The 18137-nt window shown below is 36.6% G+C and overlaps 1 protein-coding gene across 2 annotated transcripts in view; it reads right to left on the reverse strand.

Annotated features, from left to right (window-relative positions):
• LOC105051107 (uncharacterized) overlaps positions 1-18137 on the reverse strand; it is a 45029-nt gene that overhangs the window by 14081 nt on the left and 12811 nt on the right. For both annotated transcript variants that reach the window (XM_073243837.1, XM_010931401.4), the window contains 7 exons: positions 15448-15611; positions 12256-12334; positions 12010-12111; positions 9935-9991; positions 6625-6669; positions 4440-4530; positions 1654-1736 (listed from right to left, as the gene is read on the reverse strand). In XM_073243837.1, the coding sequence (XP_073099938.1) occupies positions 1654-1736; positions 4440-4530; positions 6625-6669; positions 9935-9991; positions 12010-12111; positions 12256-12334; positions 15448-15611 (621 nt within the window). The remainder of the gene's footprint in view (positions 1-1653; positions 1737-4439; positions 4531-6624; positions 6670-9934; positions 9992-12009; positions 12112-12255; positions 12335-15447; positions 15612-18137) is intronic.

The following is an 18137-nucleotide window of genomic DNA, read 5'->3' on the forward strand; positions in this document are numbered from 1 at the left end:
TATGCTAGCTGGAGAAACCAGAATGGCTGAACAAGAAATTGTTATTCAGTATATAAGGATGTACATGGAGAGCTAGCATTTGGAATTTGGAGATTGGCACTATAAATAGCAATGCATTTTATAAACAAAAAGAACTCCAACTGTAGTCAGCATGAGGAAAAGATATTCTAAATAAACCACTTCAGCTAACTTGGATTTATAAGGATGAAGAGATGTATGAGGATGTCCCTGCTAGCAAAGAAACACCACCCCAGCACCCTCCCCCTCCCCCTCCCCCTCTGCCTCTGAAAAAATGAAAAGGAAACCAAGCAAAGAAGGAAAAAATGCAATCTCACCATTATAGATTGACCCTTTTTTATGGGTGATCTCTTTTACTTCTATTAATGCTACAGATTCTTTATGTAATAAAATGAAAATATTTTAAGCACTTCAACATTTAGTAGCCTAATATACAAAGCAGCAAGTATCACTCCCTCCCTCCCTCCACCTATTGACATGGAAATAATTAAAACAATAATCATTGTCATTTAAGAAACATGCGACACAAACAATTAAATAAGTATGCAAAATCCATTAACAAATAGCTGAAAAAATATCTATAAATAATGGAATATGTTTTTAGTAAGGAATCCAAGCACTGAAAAAAGAAAAGAATGTGTGGCATCATAAATTAGATTTCAGAAACTATGATTGAAGTTACTAGAAAACTATATAGGATACTTCTATATGCAACAAAATCTTTCAATATATCAACATCATTATCTTACCTCTTCAGTTAATTCTTTCAATGTCTATAGGAATTTTGCAGGGTTGCTCCAAAGTTACACGAGTTTTACTTGTAATAAATAAGTAGACTTTATTTTACCAGCTAGCTGACCTTCTAGGTTTCAAATTGGGCTCCTCTTGCCTAAAGTTGCCTCAGCACCAATTTTTGAGGATTGACATAAGGCTGATGGTCAATTCTAAATCTTGATCAAAATTTTCATAGGGCCTTTTCAAATTAAAATTCACATTCCTTGGTCCACTAGTTTGACAACGAAAGGTTCAGATGATGGTGATGATGAGTGATAACGATGACGACTTCCTCATCTAACCACTAATCCACATCCCAAACATGATAATAAAACAAAACTTAAGAATTTAGAAAACCAAATTAGAGAAAGCAGTGGTATGTTTTGTGACAATTGATGTAGATTGTAGTCCCATGTGACCTCACAACAACCAGCCATAAACATAAACTTGAATTTGAGGAGAGAAGTTGATTGAAGAGACAAGTAATAGTAGGAGAATGTAATGCTACATCATCTCCTATCTAAAAATCTCTTCAAGAGAGCACACTGGCCTGCACAAGATTCTAACTTCACTGTCACTCCAAAGGACAAGGATATGATTCCCATAATAAGATATGAAGCTTAAAAAGGCATTTATCATCAGTTGAAGTTGATCTTTTACATTCTTGATAACTAAGTAATCATATTGCTAGCAAAGACAACCACAAACATATTAAGTATATGCTACTCCACATCTGTCATAAAAATGACATCAAAACCCAAGATAAAAAAAATTGGCGATACTTAATATGGACAACAAGACAAGCACTGGAAGAACATAATATGATTGTCAAAACTAATAGCAAATATTACAAATCATCACCTGAAAGGATTCCATCATTTGCAATTGTGAAAGTATATAAGCTGATAATGTCCTCAGATTGACTTCCAAAATATCATATCCAACTGTGGAAAGTTAAACAAGGTTATCAATTAGATGATCAGAATTGTTGTAAATATAGCTGCTTAGGCTAAATTGGATATGAATATATTGGTGAAAATACATAACATTCATTAGCAACATATGCCATACCGTACCAAACCAGATGATGCTGGGCATACTGTACCATACTGGTTCGGCACCAATACACTATACAGGGGTGTACCAACACTCAGTATGTCGAAAAGGCCCCCATACCGGGTGTACCAATATAGTGACAGCTTGGCACCTGTATGGAGATCGATCATGTACGTTCTATATTTTTTCGTTTAACAAAAAAAGGAATACGTACTCAAATAGAACCATCCAACCTTGCCCCAAATATGAGGTGGATACACTGACACTTATATGACAATTATTCCTATTAATGGTTCCCTGAGTTCCCTCTAAATTTACCTACAAGCAAAAAAAAAAAAAAAAAAACATTTCTCACAATATCCATCCTAGGTTTTTCCTTCTGCTATTCCTTTTACACAAATTTTAGCAAGGACCTCCTTGGTTTTTCATTGCAAATGTCCATAGCATCTTAATTGACTTCCTCTTTCAATTTGTCCTCAAATGATGCAACCCTATACCTCTAATAATGAACACATCCATCACAGCAATGACATCTTGGTCACATCCATCTTATCTGATGGACCCTCTTTACTTCCAAATACCCTAATCATACAACATTTTGCAGGCCTTACTCCTAAACTGTAAAATTTTACTTCAAGATGTCATATGTTGATCACCCAACACACTAGAGACTTCCTTTCACCCATCCACCTCGCTATAATTCACTTGATGTAGTTTCATCTTCCTGTCCATACTATTGTGTGGTAGATCCAAGTTAAAAAGATCACATCATAGTATCTATTACCTACTGATTCTAACCAAAGCCTAAAACTTTCATTCATATAGTAAATGTAAGATGATGAAACTTCACTACCAGTCTTTAGCAAGGTGGAATAGTCAAGCTAGATGTAAATCCTGAGGTGTAAGGACTGAAAGATACGATAGATGAATTTTCTTTTTTAAGTTAAAAAAAGGGAAAAGCTATGCATGATTCTGGATGTTGTATTTACAATTATAGATTGATTTGGTAGGGTAATGTCATAGCATTGATATACCAGATATGCACAAAACGTAAAGAAAGTCTATTAAGAAAACATGCTTTGATTAGAGTGGCGACATTCTAGTATAATGGAACATGTAGCACAAAATAATAGTTACACACCTATACCCAGGTGTAGCACCCAAGTCCATGATGTGCAAAATGGTGTAAATAAATAAATGAACATCACTTCCCTTTAATAGTTCGGACATAATCAATGATTAATGTGCATACCTACCATAAAAGGTATGGTATAGGATATAAGTCAGGTGCCCATGAACCTCAACATGTCATTCGATTGCCAAGCCTCAACACATGAGACACCACAAACTCCAAATAAGCATTTCTAAACGTTGAAAATTACACAGCCCCCAAAAAGATTTGTTTACATTTTTTTCTTATTTTCACGCACGTTTTGTTTAAGCAAGCAATCAGTAGTATTCTTAATTCATCAACAGTTAAAACTTCAAAGGGATAGTCAGGAACTTTATTTACTCTATCAGTGAGGTTACATTTTGTGAGTGTTTACTCAGATTCGCATGTTGAATTATAAAAGTTTTTTAAATTGCATGTTTCCCATTTTGACTAATTGTCTAATCATCAAGATCCTATATGGTCATCCTAAATGTAAATTTTCCACATAATTCTAGAAGAGCAAGTAACCCTGAGCTTGCATGAATAGAAATTTATTTTTGGGAACCACCACTTTGAACTTCATTATAAGTCAAAAGAGTATGATCTAAACCGGTAGGTAATAATTTGTTCTGAAGAAATTGAACTTCTTGCTATACATTACAGCCTTGACAAAATACCAAAGAAGGATATTTCTGTTACCACCAAGGAGTGCTTTTTAAATAGGACAAAAAGTATATTAAGCAAAACCACTGATAGATCCTGAAACCAAGAGAGAATTCCAACAACACCATATGGCTTATACTGCCTAGACTGGTATAAAGGGCACACATCAGTTTCCAACATATATTGTCCCAAATTTGCTGATGAAGAACATAATTGTCTGTGGCCCCATGATAATCATCATGTAGACTTCATTTTCATTTTAGGATAATAGAGCAATAATAGTAGATATTCATGTATGCTAAAGTCAGCTTTCTGGAAGATGATATTACCATTTTACAAGGTAATAAAACCAAAGCACAAGGACTTCAGTACCACACTGAACCAGTCTGAACTGGCCATATCAGACTGGAATGGTACTCAGAATGCCCTTTATACCTGTAGCAAAAAAGGAAAAAAAGTTTCTGCCTGCTGTACCGGCACCAACTATAAAACCATGTACCAATATGATAAGGTGCATACCCACACTGCACTGGACCAGCACACAACCTGTATGGGTACTGGTACCATGGTACCAAGATCTTAAACATTGCTAGACAATTTGCAATAACTAAAAAATTAGTAGTACTAGATACTATTTATCCATGTGATTCTACAAAAGGGGAGTACTGTAATCCAATAGACATAATGTCATTCGCATTGCTGCTGAGATGGAGCAGAGAAAAAATTGCAGCTACCTAGCTACAATAATATCAGAATGTAACTTGCAGCTAGATACCATTGGGCAACAAGAAAAAACTTTTCAGTTTGTTCTCTAGTCGTTTTGATAGTTCCTTCCGCACTTGCCCCTCTAGCCAGTCCTTCAAATCCTGTACCATAGAAAACAAAAAGTCAACATACTTGAGAATTCAAAAAAAAAAAGGTGCATAGGAACCACAAAAGCTGGAATTGGAAGATTGCAGTTTGTGGGAAAATAATTAGAGATTCAACAAAATTAGTTGCTCAACCAAGTGATTCCCCAGTACACAGTTCAGACTTCAGAGGACAGATAGATTCAAAAAAGAACTGCAATAGGTACTCATACTTCACCTTGGAGGTCCCCTTATTCTCCAAACATGATGTTGAGACATTCCAGTGGCCTAAAGAAACCAAGGACAAAGGCACTTCTTTATCGTTACAAAAGGTCCTCCCAAGTGAGCATAACCTAATAGGTCATTTGATTTAATAAAGAAAGACCACTCATAAGTTGGGATTCATCTCATCCAAAATAATAAGAATACCAGCCAACTTTTGCAAGGCATCCATAATCACCGATGCAGAACCCCAAAATTATCATCAAGCATATCCTCCCCCAGAAGATGAGGATTAACTTCTTGGAGAAATAAAATATAACTCATGATGATGAAGAACTTCCTTTGGAGCTCTCTTCATTTCCTCCTTCAAGAGAATAAATAATTGACTTCATAAAAGTGCTTCAAAGCTGTTTTGTGGTCTTCAGTTTTGATTTGCCCCTTGAGGGCTCAAAATGCTAGGCTTTGTTATTTTTCAAGTAGATTAAACTTAAATCTTCTCTCCCAGCAATGGTAACGCCCAAAGCCCTCCGATTGCTAAAAGGCATGTCCTCTGTTGTCAGTATAGTTATCAGCTATAAAACCCTTCTCGTTCTTAAATTCTTTCAAATATTGCGACAAAACTTAGTTGCCAGAGTTGGGAATAGCAGGAGAAAACGCAGGTGCAGATGCAAGGAAGCAGATATTTTAGAAACACCCTTAGTAAGGAAGCATTTAGGAAGCCAGCACAGGTTCATGATTCCAGGAAGTGGCAAAGCTGGTCCATTACCTTAGATAGAAGATCTCGGCTGGTAAGCTATATAATAGTCCAAAAATTAACACCAAAGAACTAAGGTTAAATTCTTCCAGAGCTTTCAACCAATCTTACATGAATTTAGAAATTTTTCGTAGACCTTCACCATCATACCTTCTGCTAAAATAAACGTTACTGGCACCAGCATAGACAACAATTACATGGTATATTCTCTCTTAGTCATCTGCCAGTCCATTATGTATGCAGCAGCAAGGAACTCATCATGTAAAGAGAATTCTCTAAGAGATTTGAGAAAGGAATGCCACTGCAATGTTCACTATTGACGTTACAAAGTTATAAATTAGATTTTCTGCTTAAATAAAATGAACGCACTGAGAATTTTCTACTATTAGATCTTCGATAATGCAATCCAGATATATAAATAATTGGAAAGACCAAAAGATGTTGAGTTGTTGACCCTATCGAGCTTGGAAGAAATTCAAATAAAGTTACCGTTCCATCTTGGTCGATTGCTATAACATGCATTATGTAAAATCGAAAGAAATAGTGTATCGTGTGCCTTAAAAATTAAAGATCATTAGGCAATAATATCCCTGTGACTAGGAAGATTGCAGCAAAACAGCTTGATTCAGACAAATTATTTTAACAGGGTTAAAGTCCTGGGTGAATGACAACAATGTGCTCCTATAATTATGTTGTTATTATAGTTGCAGTCTCCTCCCATATTTTATAGATGTCTTGGTTCATCTCCAATATATAATTACCCAAGCTCATGGTCTGATGCCCACCTAGATGTGTGTATTAAAAAAATATATATGCAAGGGTAAAGTTGAACACCATTAAGTGATAAGTCTACATCAACCAATAGCAACATAAGATCTTGAGATTTAGATCCAGATTAAACCAGCTGTTATCATGCTTATAACACCAATGCATTTTCCAAAAAAAAAGAAAGAAACTAATCAATTGACAATACAAAATGTTAAGACCCATATGTTTGATTCTCTTATCACAAATTTAGTATCCCTGAATAAACATGCCGAGTAAATTTAATTCCTAAATTTTAATTGATTATTCCCTGATAAGAAAGTAATTAGTAAAGATATTCTCAGAAGATTTAAATCAAGAGAAACATGTACCAGACTTATAAGGCCACGAAAATTCCTCGACATGACCAGCACTCCCTGCAGCAACAATTATCATCATTAAATCCAAAGCCTAATTTTCATTTCATGCAGTTTTTAAACATAGAAAAACATAGACAAAAGGAAATTTCAATACATCTGAAATGGATGCTATCCATTTTGACAATAAATAACAAATCTATATTAATCTTTGCCATTCATTTTTTTTTTGACTGTGGAGCTAACAATTTAATAACTATTTTTGTAGCTCCAAAATGTTTTAATTTACGTTCCTACCTATTATCTAGATATACCAAAAGAGATGTACGGTCTAGTGAGGCCACAACTAAATATTTACTCATGGGTGGGGCAAGCTCTTCAATTCTGGTTCATAGTTTCTCATGGCTATATGGTGTATTTGGGTTGGAAGGGGGAGGGTAAAGACCAAGCTTCAAGAAATAGTGAATAGTCTTATTAATGCACAAATGTATAACTTCCCAGGAATTTCAATTGCGCTTACATCCATCATTGTAGGAATTGAGTTCAGGCTCTCCCCAGACCCTTTACATCAATGGACTCCTAAATACAAGGGGTATGGTTATGCTCTTAAACTAGATGTCTTGAAAGAGTGAGAAAAGAAGAAACATTTAGCAGAAGTAACAAGAGATGGAGACAAAGACGACATTAATGTCAACTGAACTACCTCTCAAGCATTAGTGTATTCTTCATACAATGTCTTGTAATTGACACTCACCAACCATCCAATATTTAAAGTATTACCATTTGTGCCAATATCAATTAATGTATACTAAGCTGAAAAGAGATACAGACTGTAAAAGAGAACAAACAAATATCTAATGTTGATCAGGGCTTACTCTAAATGATCCGGTAACTTTTGCATTTGTGGATGAGTGTCTCCTCTCTTAGTGCTCCTGCAAGTAATGGATAGTTGCTCAATCCAGATTGAACTTAAATTTTGACCTATTTTGGCTACATTCAAGGTTCGTCGAACTGCAATCGGATCCCGTGCCAGCCGGCCAATAGTACGGTTCAATACGTCCCCATGCCAGACCATATCGGGTCAAAACCAACACAGCAAAAAAAGTAGAGAGAGGAAGAACCGGAGAGAAAACGAGAGGGAGGAGGGAAGGATAGCGAGAGACCGACCGGCCATGGCGATAGCCGTTGGAGGGCCGTGAACGACTATGGTGTGTGGAATAGGATGAATCGGAGAGAGAAACAGAGAGAGAAAGGAGGAGGGAGGGAAGGAAAGGGAGAGCCGACCGTGGCCAGCAATGACCACCGAGTGGCTCAGGAGGCCCTCAGAGAGCCCTCCCCCTCTATCCAGTTAAAACAGAGACGAGAAGCCCGCGATTCGTGATCCTTCTTTTTTTCACTGCTCCAGCTTCACCGCGAAGCGGTGAAAAAAAAAGATCGCAAATTGCGATCGAAACAGGAATTTCTTTTCCTTGCTTCAATCAGGCGGAGGGGAAGGGCTCTTCGGGGGCCTCCCAGCCAACCGACAGCCACCACTGGCTCTCCCTCTCCTTCCCTTCCTCCGCTCCCTCCCCCTCTCTCTCATTTTCTCTCTCCAGTTCATCCTATCCCACATAGTACGCTCGTCCACAGCCACCCGACTGCCTCCAACGAACTCTAACGGCCGCCCCGGCTTTTCCCTCTCCTTTCCTCCCCCCTCTCTCTTTTCCTCTCTTTCCTTCGACATTTCAGATTCCACGCCAAAATCGTACTAGTAAGCTATCGGTACAGTTTGGCAGGCCCTGAATTGTCTAGTTCAGGTCGATTCAGCAAACCTTGGCTAGAACTCTCTTGTCCAGATTATCTTCTTTGTGAAATTTCAAATTGTTTGATCCACTACAAAATAGTGAAAAGTAAAGTGTATCAAGGGCCCTTAGTATAATTTTCTGGGCACAAACCATCCATACTGGGGCTAATCAATGTGTTACAAGAAAATGTAGTTAAATGAGGTTCTAAGTTCTAACTACAATCAAAGTTTTAAATCCCGCAGGACAAGGCTGTACTGGTTTGCGTATGGAATGGGATGCATCGCTATCTCACACTATCCCGACACTTGGGGTAAGAGATGTCCCAATACACATCGGTCAGGATGTTGGAACAATGGTGGAATGGTCCTATCCCAACACTTAGGATGGTATCCTGTCATAATGTCCTGTGGGATGTCGCACCAGAACGGCCTTCATTTTGATAATAATCAATGATTAAGATTATTCGTACAATAGCACTCCAAGGAGAGTGAGAAAAAGAGCTAGACCTTCAGCAATACTACTAGCCATTTTTTTAAGCATCACAATCAACCATGAAGTAGAGAAAGGACCTCATAAACAATTCATATCACTGCCCATCTTTCTCCTTTTCCACAGCTACGATTTTTAATGATGCAATTGTTGATTGAATGCAGGACAGGAGCTTAATAAGGTGATCTTGTGAAAAGTTATTCATTAGTCAAAGAATATAAAGTGTCAAAATAACTATCAGACGAGAGCACCATCCGAGATTCTTAAATTGCACCACACAAATTCCTTAGCATGGCCCAGCTTGGAAGCTCCACTAAGTTGTCCATGAATAAACGCCTTCTATAGTAGATGATGGAAAGGAAGGGAAAGTGCCAGAGGAGAAGAATTTCCGATGACCAAGGAAGCGGCTGATTGCGCTCTCCCCAAAATTAGGATACGTGCCAATTTCGAAAGCTGATTTTTATTATATGAGCTAATATGGATTAAAGTTTCCCATTGTGGTTACATTCTCTCATCCCATTGCCTAAGGCATCCTCAAACTCGTGATCATTTGACTCTTTATAGATTAAAACACATCTCATCACTAGACAAGTTACTCTAGCATCCAAACAGGGCCTACAGGAAGCACATAATCATGGTATTGTAGAAATTCATATGTTAAAGTGCTGTACAATATATCATGACAGGTCACAGATCATGTAGTGAATCCAAGAACACAAAATAAGAGGGTTATGATTTGTTTCTGCACTCAATAAATGTATACCATGGAACATAAATGCATAAAAATGAGACACTTCAGTGCATTAGGAGATGAATCTAATATTACAGTCAATGGCCATCGATAACTTTCTCATAGTAGATAGTCACGACAGTTTCTCATAACATGCTATCATACCGGACAGACAATCACATGTGAACCTGAGTTGTAGCATGCGGAATGCCTGAGTTTTACCTGATTTTTAGCAGATACTAATGTATAACATTTTCCCTATATCATGCATATCTAATTAGTTGAAAATTCTAAAGCAAAATTATGTATTATTTAAAATTACCTCCGAGATAATAGATATTTTATTTGCTGCCCTTGCTAAATTGAGCTGCCGATCCAACTACAGAATCAATAGTACAAGTGAACCATCAACATAAAATGATAAAATACAGAAATACAAAAGCATAAGTTGACAGAGCAAGAGCAAGCACACAAATATTCTTGAATCTGGTCACTTGTCAATACAAAATTAACCCTGCGTGCATCAAGCATAATGACTTGCTGAATTGGATGGTAATTGACATGCCATACTCAAGTCCGAGACAACATACAACTCATACAATTTCTGATACTAGGAACCATGTTTGACCAGAATTCAGGAATCCTAATCTGGCAGCACTTTGATATTAGCGAAAGATGATATCAGGTCCCAAAACAGGTATGATATAAGCAACAGTCATGTGAAAAGGAGCTACTTATTTGCAGCCTGATCAATCCTTTTCCATCATATTTTATCAAGTTCTCACCTTAAATGTAAGTATAGGATTACATAAAGGTGAATTAGTAAATCCCACAGCACAGTTTTCTACACATGAAGCATATAAATGGTCCAACATATGAATATATACACAAACTACAATAAATGATTTAAAATATTAGTGAATCACTCGTAAATCTGAAGAACAGCATGTGTACTTGATCAAGCCCAATCAGAATCACAAATGAATCTGAAAAATATAAGGAGTTTATTTATTTATTTATTTATTTTAAAGAGCAGCCGGAACCTTTAGATAAAATTGTTGCTACGTCAAGTACTTGCAATTTCTAATTTATGTAGCAACCACAAGCCAAACATCAATTTAGTTGTGTTATTAGATCCAAAATTCCAATGCCACGGTGCAAACTGGTTGTTAGTATGTTAGCATATTAGATCATATCATTGAATCCAAAGTCAAAGTTTTTCCCCACATCCTGCTGCAGTTAAATTTTGCATTCGGGTAGTAGGGCCCACTTTCTTTTGTTGGGTAATGGATAGTTCTTATTTACAATTGACTTGTTGTGTGACGCTTCTTTCGCTACATAATTTGGGCTTAAATTTTATATGTTTTTTATGGCTTTAGTTGACACCTTTCAATGGTCAAGATTGGATGAGAAAAAAGGCCATCCAACAGCACTTAAGGGAGACGATCTAATTTAAGTGATAGGACAGCATGGAACATAAAGAGGGTCGGCCCCTTTATGTTTTTCTATTTTTTTTCTAGATGTGCACTCAATACTCTCCCTCAAGTCATTCTTCAGCTGTAGATTCCTTTCTTTCTTTTCCCAAAACAGGTTTCTTTTCTGCCTTCTCTTTTTCCTTTTCCATATTATCCCCTTTTGGTTTACTAATCAAACCCATTACTATAAGAAACCCTAGAATCTCATAGAACAGGGTCATAGGGCTTCAAGACAAGCAGATCTGCTGAGTTTGTTGGAATTATTGAAGCCATGATGAGAAGATTTTATAAAGACCTGACATTTAATTTTAACCGTCCAGCCTAGTCACCTTGCCATCCTTGCTATAAGATACCCTACTGTCGACTTCAATCTGCAAGTCTCTTTTCACAACTTTCAAGATTCAAGCTACTCCAGGGGTGAAGACATAATCACCAGTTGAACTATCATGATTAAATTTCAATTGGCATCTTAATACTTTCTACGAGAACTAAAGTATTAGGATAGCTCAATCCCACGTCAATGGTGCCCTTCAGTTGCTTCATTGCTCCACTATATTGGTTGTATATAGGCTAAGCATAGCAACTGCAATGCATGACAACGTGAGTTCAATTGCCCTTCCAACAATTAAACTTCCTCAATATTTTTTCCATGCAATTCCATTGCATCAAAACGATGACAATCTTGGTCCTTAACTCCTTGTAATGCAAAACAATAGGACATACCATAAATGTAAATTTGGATAGATAACCGAACGAGAGCATGGATATATGAGAAGAATTATAAACATAAGAGCACCAGTAGTCTGGAAATAAGCCATCAAATTTCAATCCCCTCATCACTATATCCAATTACAGCAATAATAATTCATATAAAAATATGAGAAAGGAAAATCCATCATACATCAAACAGATGCACTAATACCTGCATGAATTCTGGAAGACTATCTTTAGCAATACGACTCAATAGGTGAAATGGCTGCTGAGCTTGTAAGTCATCATCATTACATATTCCAAGCAGAATGACCTATAAAAGTTAAAGAAATGAAAGAGTAACTGACAAGTTTTGTATTCATTGATGAAATGGGAATATCAGGAAAATGATATGATAAAGATTTAAGATCTAACTATAATGGTGTGTATTGGGGCCTCATATTGAAAAGGAACTCACAGGTATAATCTCCAAAGTTGCACATATCTGAGCTGCATATTTTGAGGAATAGTAATTTGAGACGCAAAGAAGATCAGAACTGTAAGTTCAACAGTAAAAGCAAAAGCACAGCAAATTAACTTCTTATACATTAAAAATCATCTAACCAAGTCTTGGTGGATAAAGACATCGATCAAGATTTAAGATTCACAAACTAAATAATTGATAGAAGACCGAATCATTTCAGCCTTAAAAGAACTTCAAGAAGAAAGTCATAAAGATATAAACACATCAGCAAGCACTGAAAAGAATATTGAAGTGCGTGATAACATTTAAACACTAGAGTGAAACATTTTCCTCTTGCTTGTTCGCGACAGTGTCAAACTGAAGGGAAATAAAGGTAAGGTCAGATATCAAATTTCTTTTTAGAAGAAACTGTCCGTGTTAAAAGCAAAATTTCTTTAAATCATGATTTGAAGAGATGGTCATGAATTGTGTTGACTGGGGTCATGACCATGCAAATCACCTAAAGCAAGTAAATAGCATCCAAAATTTGGTCGTCTCATATGCATGGATCTGCCATGTATGACTCTTTAAGTAAACTAGTTTAATTTGTCTCTCACAACTAAATATGGATTCATGAAAAATCATAGAGCAGATTGCATAACTTGACAACACAGATCAAGAAAAGCAAAGATGTTTCCTTGGATATAAAGGGGATATAAGTACACTCTGACATTCGCTATATACATGATAAACCTTTAAGGTCTATTCCTTCTAAAGAACAAGAACAGCCACAAGGCATCTACGAAAACTATGAGCTTAATCAAGGGTTAAAGACTGGCGAAAATAAGACTGTACAATCAGTACCGTACCATCATGACGGGCGACAAGACCAACATGGCGTGCGGGACATCAATCCTTAATTGGATCCAGAAGTTCCATCCAAATCCAATCAGGATGGAATGGTAACCAAAGCCAGTTAGGTCAGTACTGAGCACGACATGACCAAGTTGACCCACTAAGGAAAAACATAAAGAGAGAGAAAGCTAGGAGGACCACCCGCTTCTCCTTTGCTTTCATCACAAGAGTTTCCTATAGATGGAGACCAAGAAAGAGAGAGGGATAAAGAGCCGGTGAGAAATAGGAGGACGGGAAAGGAGAAGGGAAGAAGGGTAAATCCAGCCTATCCATGATTTCCATCCAGTCTCTTTGATACTAGAAACGTCATCCATCCAGTAACGCTTCATCCCCCACTCCCACCACCCCCACCCCAACACTCCCCCTTCAGAAAAAAAAAAAAAAAGTTCTTTTGCCACCTTCCTTTTTCTCCACTAATGGCCGAAGAATAAGGAAAATGGTGAACTAATGCCAAACTTTTTAAATATTATTGAATTCTGAAGCTTCGATACCCATATCGGCAATCATTTCCTTAAAAAACACATGAACATGGAAAAAAATATTCCCTAAAAATTCATTTAAGATAAAAAATAAATTTGAAAAATACAAAAAAAAAATCAAAAAAAAAAACACCCTGCAACTGTACCAGGATATGGGATCATAGATAGGTTTTAAATCTCATGGGACGGGATTATCCCAATTTTTCAATGGAACGAGACACGCCGCCATCTTATCTCGTCCCAATACTTGGAACAAAGGATGTCCCAAGACGTCTCGATCAATGTTAAGACACTAGCTGACGATCCTATCCGGACACATGGGATGGTACCCCATCCCGGTGTCTTATGGGATGTTCTGCTGGGACCTGAATCCTAAGGCCATATAAGATAGGATGATATATCCTACAATTATACTATCTCAAGGAAATAGCAGTATGGATCTCAATATCCATATTTTAAACCTTGAGCGCAATATTGTCTATGCTTATGTTCAAACTCTTGAAACATCAAAGTTGCATGAATTGCAAGAAGATGTATATATCTGTATCATAAGATGAGCTATCGCATGCAATTTGGTTCAATTTCTAATGTTGTATGATCCTCTTAAATGTATATGTTTGTGCTCATATGAATGTGCGCATGTCTGTTTTACACAAGAGAGGGAGGGAGGGACCAAAACTCTACTAAGTGGAATTTAGATTGGATTAATCAAACTAGTGCAAATTATTTGATAAGCCAGCTACAGTGAGAATTTACATTGTTCATTATATCTGAAAAAGACACATTTCAACATACTCAGGTTGTCACAAAATGGATAGTACTGGTTGAGCCCAGTGTAATCAAAAACCTACACCATTTGCCAATAATCTACCTCTGTTATCATGCATATGAACCAAAATTAAGTGGTTTAGACATTTCTAAACAATAAAGCATATTAGATCATCATATCTTTCCATTAAAATTTGATCACTGTATGGCTACTGGATGCATATGTTTTCTCCTTTCTTTTACTGTCCATTTCAGATGTTACAGATCACAATCAATCATAAACAACTATATGCATATGTATCTATGTGCATAATGTATACAATAGCTTGTGAGAACTATTAATAAAGTGTGATGAGTTAAATATTTTTCTGTAAAAATCACTGATGTCTCTTCATTTGGAAATGACAGATAGCACATAAAAAGATGATTCTTAGCACCTTATGTAAATCCATGTCATTGGTTGGCATGCAATCTCATCTTCTCATTTCTTTGTATATTCCCCATATACTCAAAACATTCACAAGGCAAACAACAAGCTGAACAAAGCTTTGATAGACTCATATAGCAAATTGAGTTATACCTTAACATCAATGAGCAATAGGAGGTTATGTAGCCTTGATGTTTGCATATAGATGAAGAATAATAACCAACTCGCTTCTAAATTACTGCTTGTCAGATCTGCTTCTGCTTCAAAGCAGTATACAAATCTTTAGTTCTGCTAAGTGCTAATGGGTTTTTAGAAAGAACCACACTCTTAAATTCTAACATAAGTTGCAGGAGTTTCTACTCCAAAAGAGATCCTTGTGGTTAAGTATCCAAATGATATATCAAATCAAGCCAAATGGAATGAAAAAAACTAAATTGAAAAACCAACTACTGACAGAGAGGTCAAATAAGTCCCTATGTTTTAGTTCTTTGTAGCTTAATGCATGTGATCTACTCGCAAGATAATCACAACTTAGAAGCCAAATAACTGAAATTACAGAGAAGAATAAGAAACTAAAGCATCGGTGGAGGGAGACAATTAGTTTATTTTAAACAGAACCTCTGATTTTGTTCAATCCGTCGTAATGGTACATTCAACAACAGCCAAAATTTTAGAAAATATGTATGCAGACTCAGCACAACTGACGGATCTCGCTCAATAATCTTGCCCAGTAGTTCACCAAATCTTGCAACATATCCCCAAGCATAGAGAGCATCAGTAATCTACAAAAAAGTATCAAATAACTTAAATGAAAAACCAAATTTACTTCTAGAATTACCCATAAAGAATTAAATTAAAAGTTAGAATAATCATGTAGCAGCAATTTGATGTATTTCCAGCTACATGTTACTGCTAATGTATTGCAGAGGTTAGCTAAAAATTGTTGTCTACTTATAATATTCTCATAGAAAAGTGAACTACGCTCAGAAGCTCTTGATTCAAGTCTATGATTGACTTATAGAATTCTACATACCTCAAAGTATATCCTTTAATTGCAGCTAACCTAAAGTAATTTATTTTCATCCGAGGCATGCTATGCGGATAACAGGATCCGTACTGATTGCCCGACAGTATGGCACCAAGCCGTTCCATTCTACTGTTGGTTCCCTTATTTCGAACAAAACAGGAGCTGCCCACCCCGTTTTTTATTTTGCCTCACTTAAGTGAAGTTGGCAAGTGCGGCAAAATAAAATGCCAACTTCACTTAAGTGAGGCAAAATAAAAAAAGGGGGGTCGGCAGCCCTCCCTCTACCTCTCCCGGCTTCCCCTCCCTCTCCCTCTCCCTCCATCGCTCTCCCTCTTCCTCTCTCTCCTTCTCCCTCTCCCCCTCCCTCCCCAAATTTCTCAAACTAGATGGTGTGCCTCGAACCAGATGGTGCAAGACAGTACAAACTTCCATGTTTCATCATTGTTTACTTCAAGCTAAAAATGATCATTTTGCGGAAGTTATGAACCGCTTACTGGACAAATTCAGAATGTTATTTCTTGATGCATGCTTTTTTCATGGATGATATAGCCTTAGTAGATGAAACTAAGACCGGGATTAACTGTAAATTGGAATTTTGGAGGAGCGCATTAGAATCCAAGGGTTTTAGGCTAGGAGTGCCAAAATAAAATACATGAAATGTAGTTGTAGTAAAATTAGAAAAAGAGATAATGATGGAGAAAATTGAGGATCATGAAGTTCCTAAGAGTGACCATTTTGGTATTCAAGATCGATTATTTATAAGGAGAGATTGAAGAGGATGTTAGCCATAGGATTGAAGCGGGTTGGATGACATGGAGAAGTACAATTGAAATATTATGTGATCATAGGATACCTACCAAGTTGAAGGAAAAATTTTCTAAGACAACTATAAGGTCAGCTATACTTTATGATATAGAATGTTGCACAACTAGAAAACAATATATACACAAGATGAATGTAGCTGAAGCGAGAATATTGAAATGGATATGTAGTAACATAAGAAAAGATTGAATAAAAAATGAACTCATTTGTAAAAAAAAGTTGAAAGTAGCACCAATTGAGGACAGATTGAGAGAAAGATAACTTGATAGTTTGTTAAAAAGCTGAAGATAACCCCAATTGACAAAAATTAAGACAAGAACGACTTACATGGTTTGGACATATACAACATAGGCCAAGGAATGCACCAGTATGAAGAGTGATTTGATACATGTAGAAGGAATGACGAAGGCAAAGGTAGACTGAAAAACACACAGAATGAAGTAATAAGGAAAGACTTAATATCTCAACATCTTTTAGAAAGCATGGCCCTATATCAAGGGGAATGAAGGAAAAGGATGCAGCCAACCCCACCTAGTTTGGGATTAAGGTTTAGTTGAGTTGAGTTTACTGAGAGCTAAAAGTTTAAAATTCCAATGCAGACAAACACCAATTCAGTTGGTTAATGAGTGGATCATTATCATGATCAAAAAGAATTAAGGTTAAATTTTCAGTAAAAAGATTTCTACTATGCAGGATTCACATCCATGTCTTACTTTCTTTTTGTTTTTTCCATCTTGTTCTCCTTCTACGCCTATTTTCTTTCCACTTCACTACAAAATCATGCAACTCTATAATCAAGATTATATCAGGATGGTTCACTAAATTGGAGCTTAATTAGGTTAAACGTTTGTTAGTACAACCTAGGACACTCAGCATTGTCGGCCTTTACCAAGTGGCTAACTAAAAGATTATTCCAAGTTTTTAGTTTGAGAATTTGAAAAGAACAAGATTGGGGAAGAAATCAGAATTAGAGATGAACTAATTATCATATAGTGCATCACATTGTAAAGCACTTAGTGACCTCCCAAGGTCATTATTTACCACAAGTTTAAAACCCATGGGTTGGTATGGTATTGTACTGTACTGTTCTAACACAAAATCGGCACCAATACAGATGACAAAACCATCAATTCTGGTAAAGTACCAATATCTAGTAGTGCATATCAATGGGACCATACCAACTGTATTGGTTAATACAGACAATTTTTCGCACTTTTTGAGGGTGTTGACCATTAGTTTCAGACTAACAGTATCGTATCACTCCGATAATAAAATAGTATGGGATTCGGTACCAACATTTAAATCCTTGTTTCTAAGGGTTGCCTTTTTCCCAAACAAGTTTGAATATTGAGGTGCTGATTATGGAGACACATCAGAATACAAGCTAAATGGAAGGTGAAAAGCAATCCTCTAATGGCCAAATTACTTTGTTCAATATTGCATTTACCAATCTTAGCAT

The sequence above is a fragment of the Elaeis guineensis genome, chromosome 9 (assembly GCF_000442705.2).
Source record: "Elaeis guineensis isolate ETL-2024a chromosome 9, EG11, whole genome shotgun sequence".
Lineage (NCBI taxonomy): Eukaryota > Viridiplantae > Streptophyta > Magnoliopsida > Arecales > Arecaceae > Elaeis > Elaeis guineensis.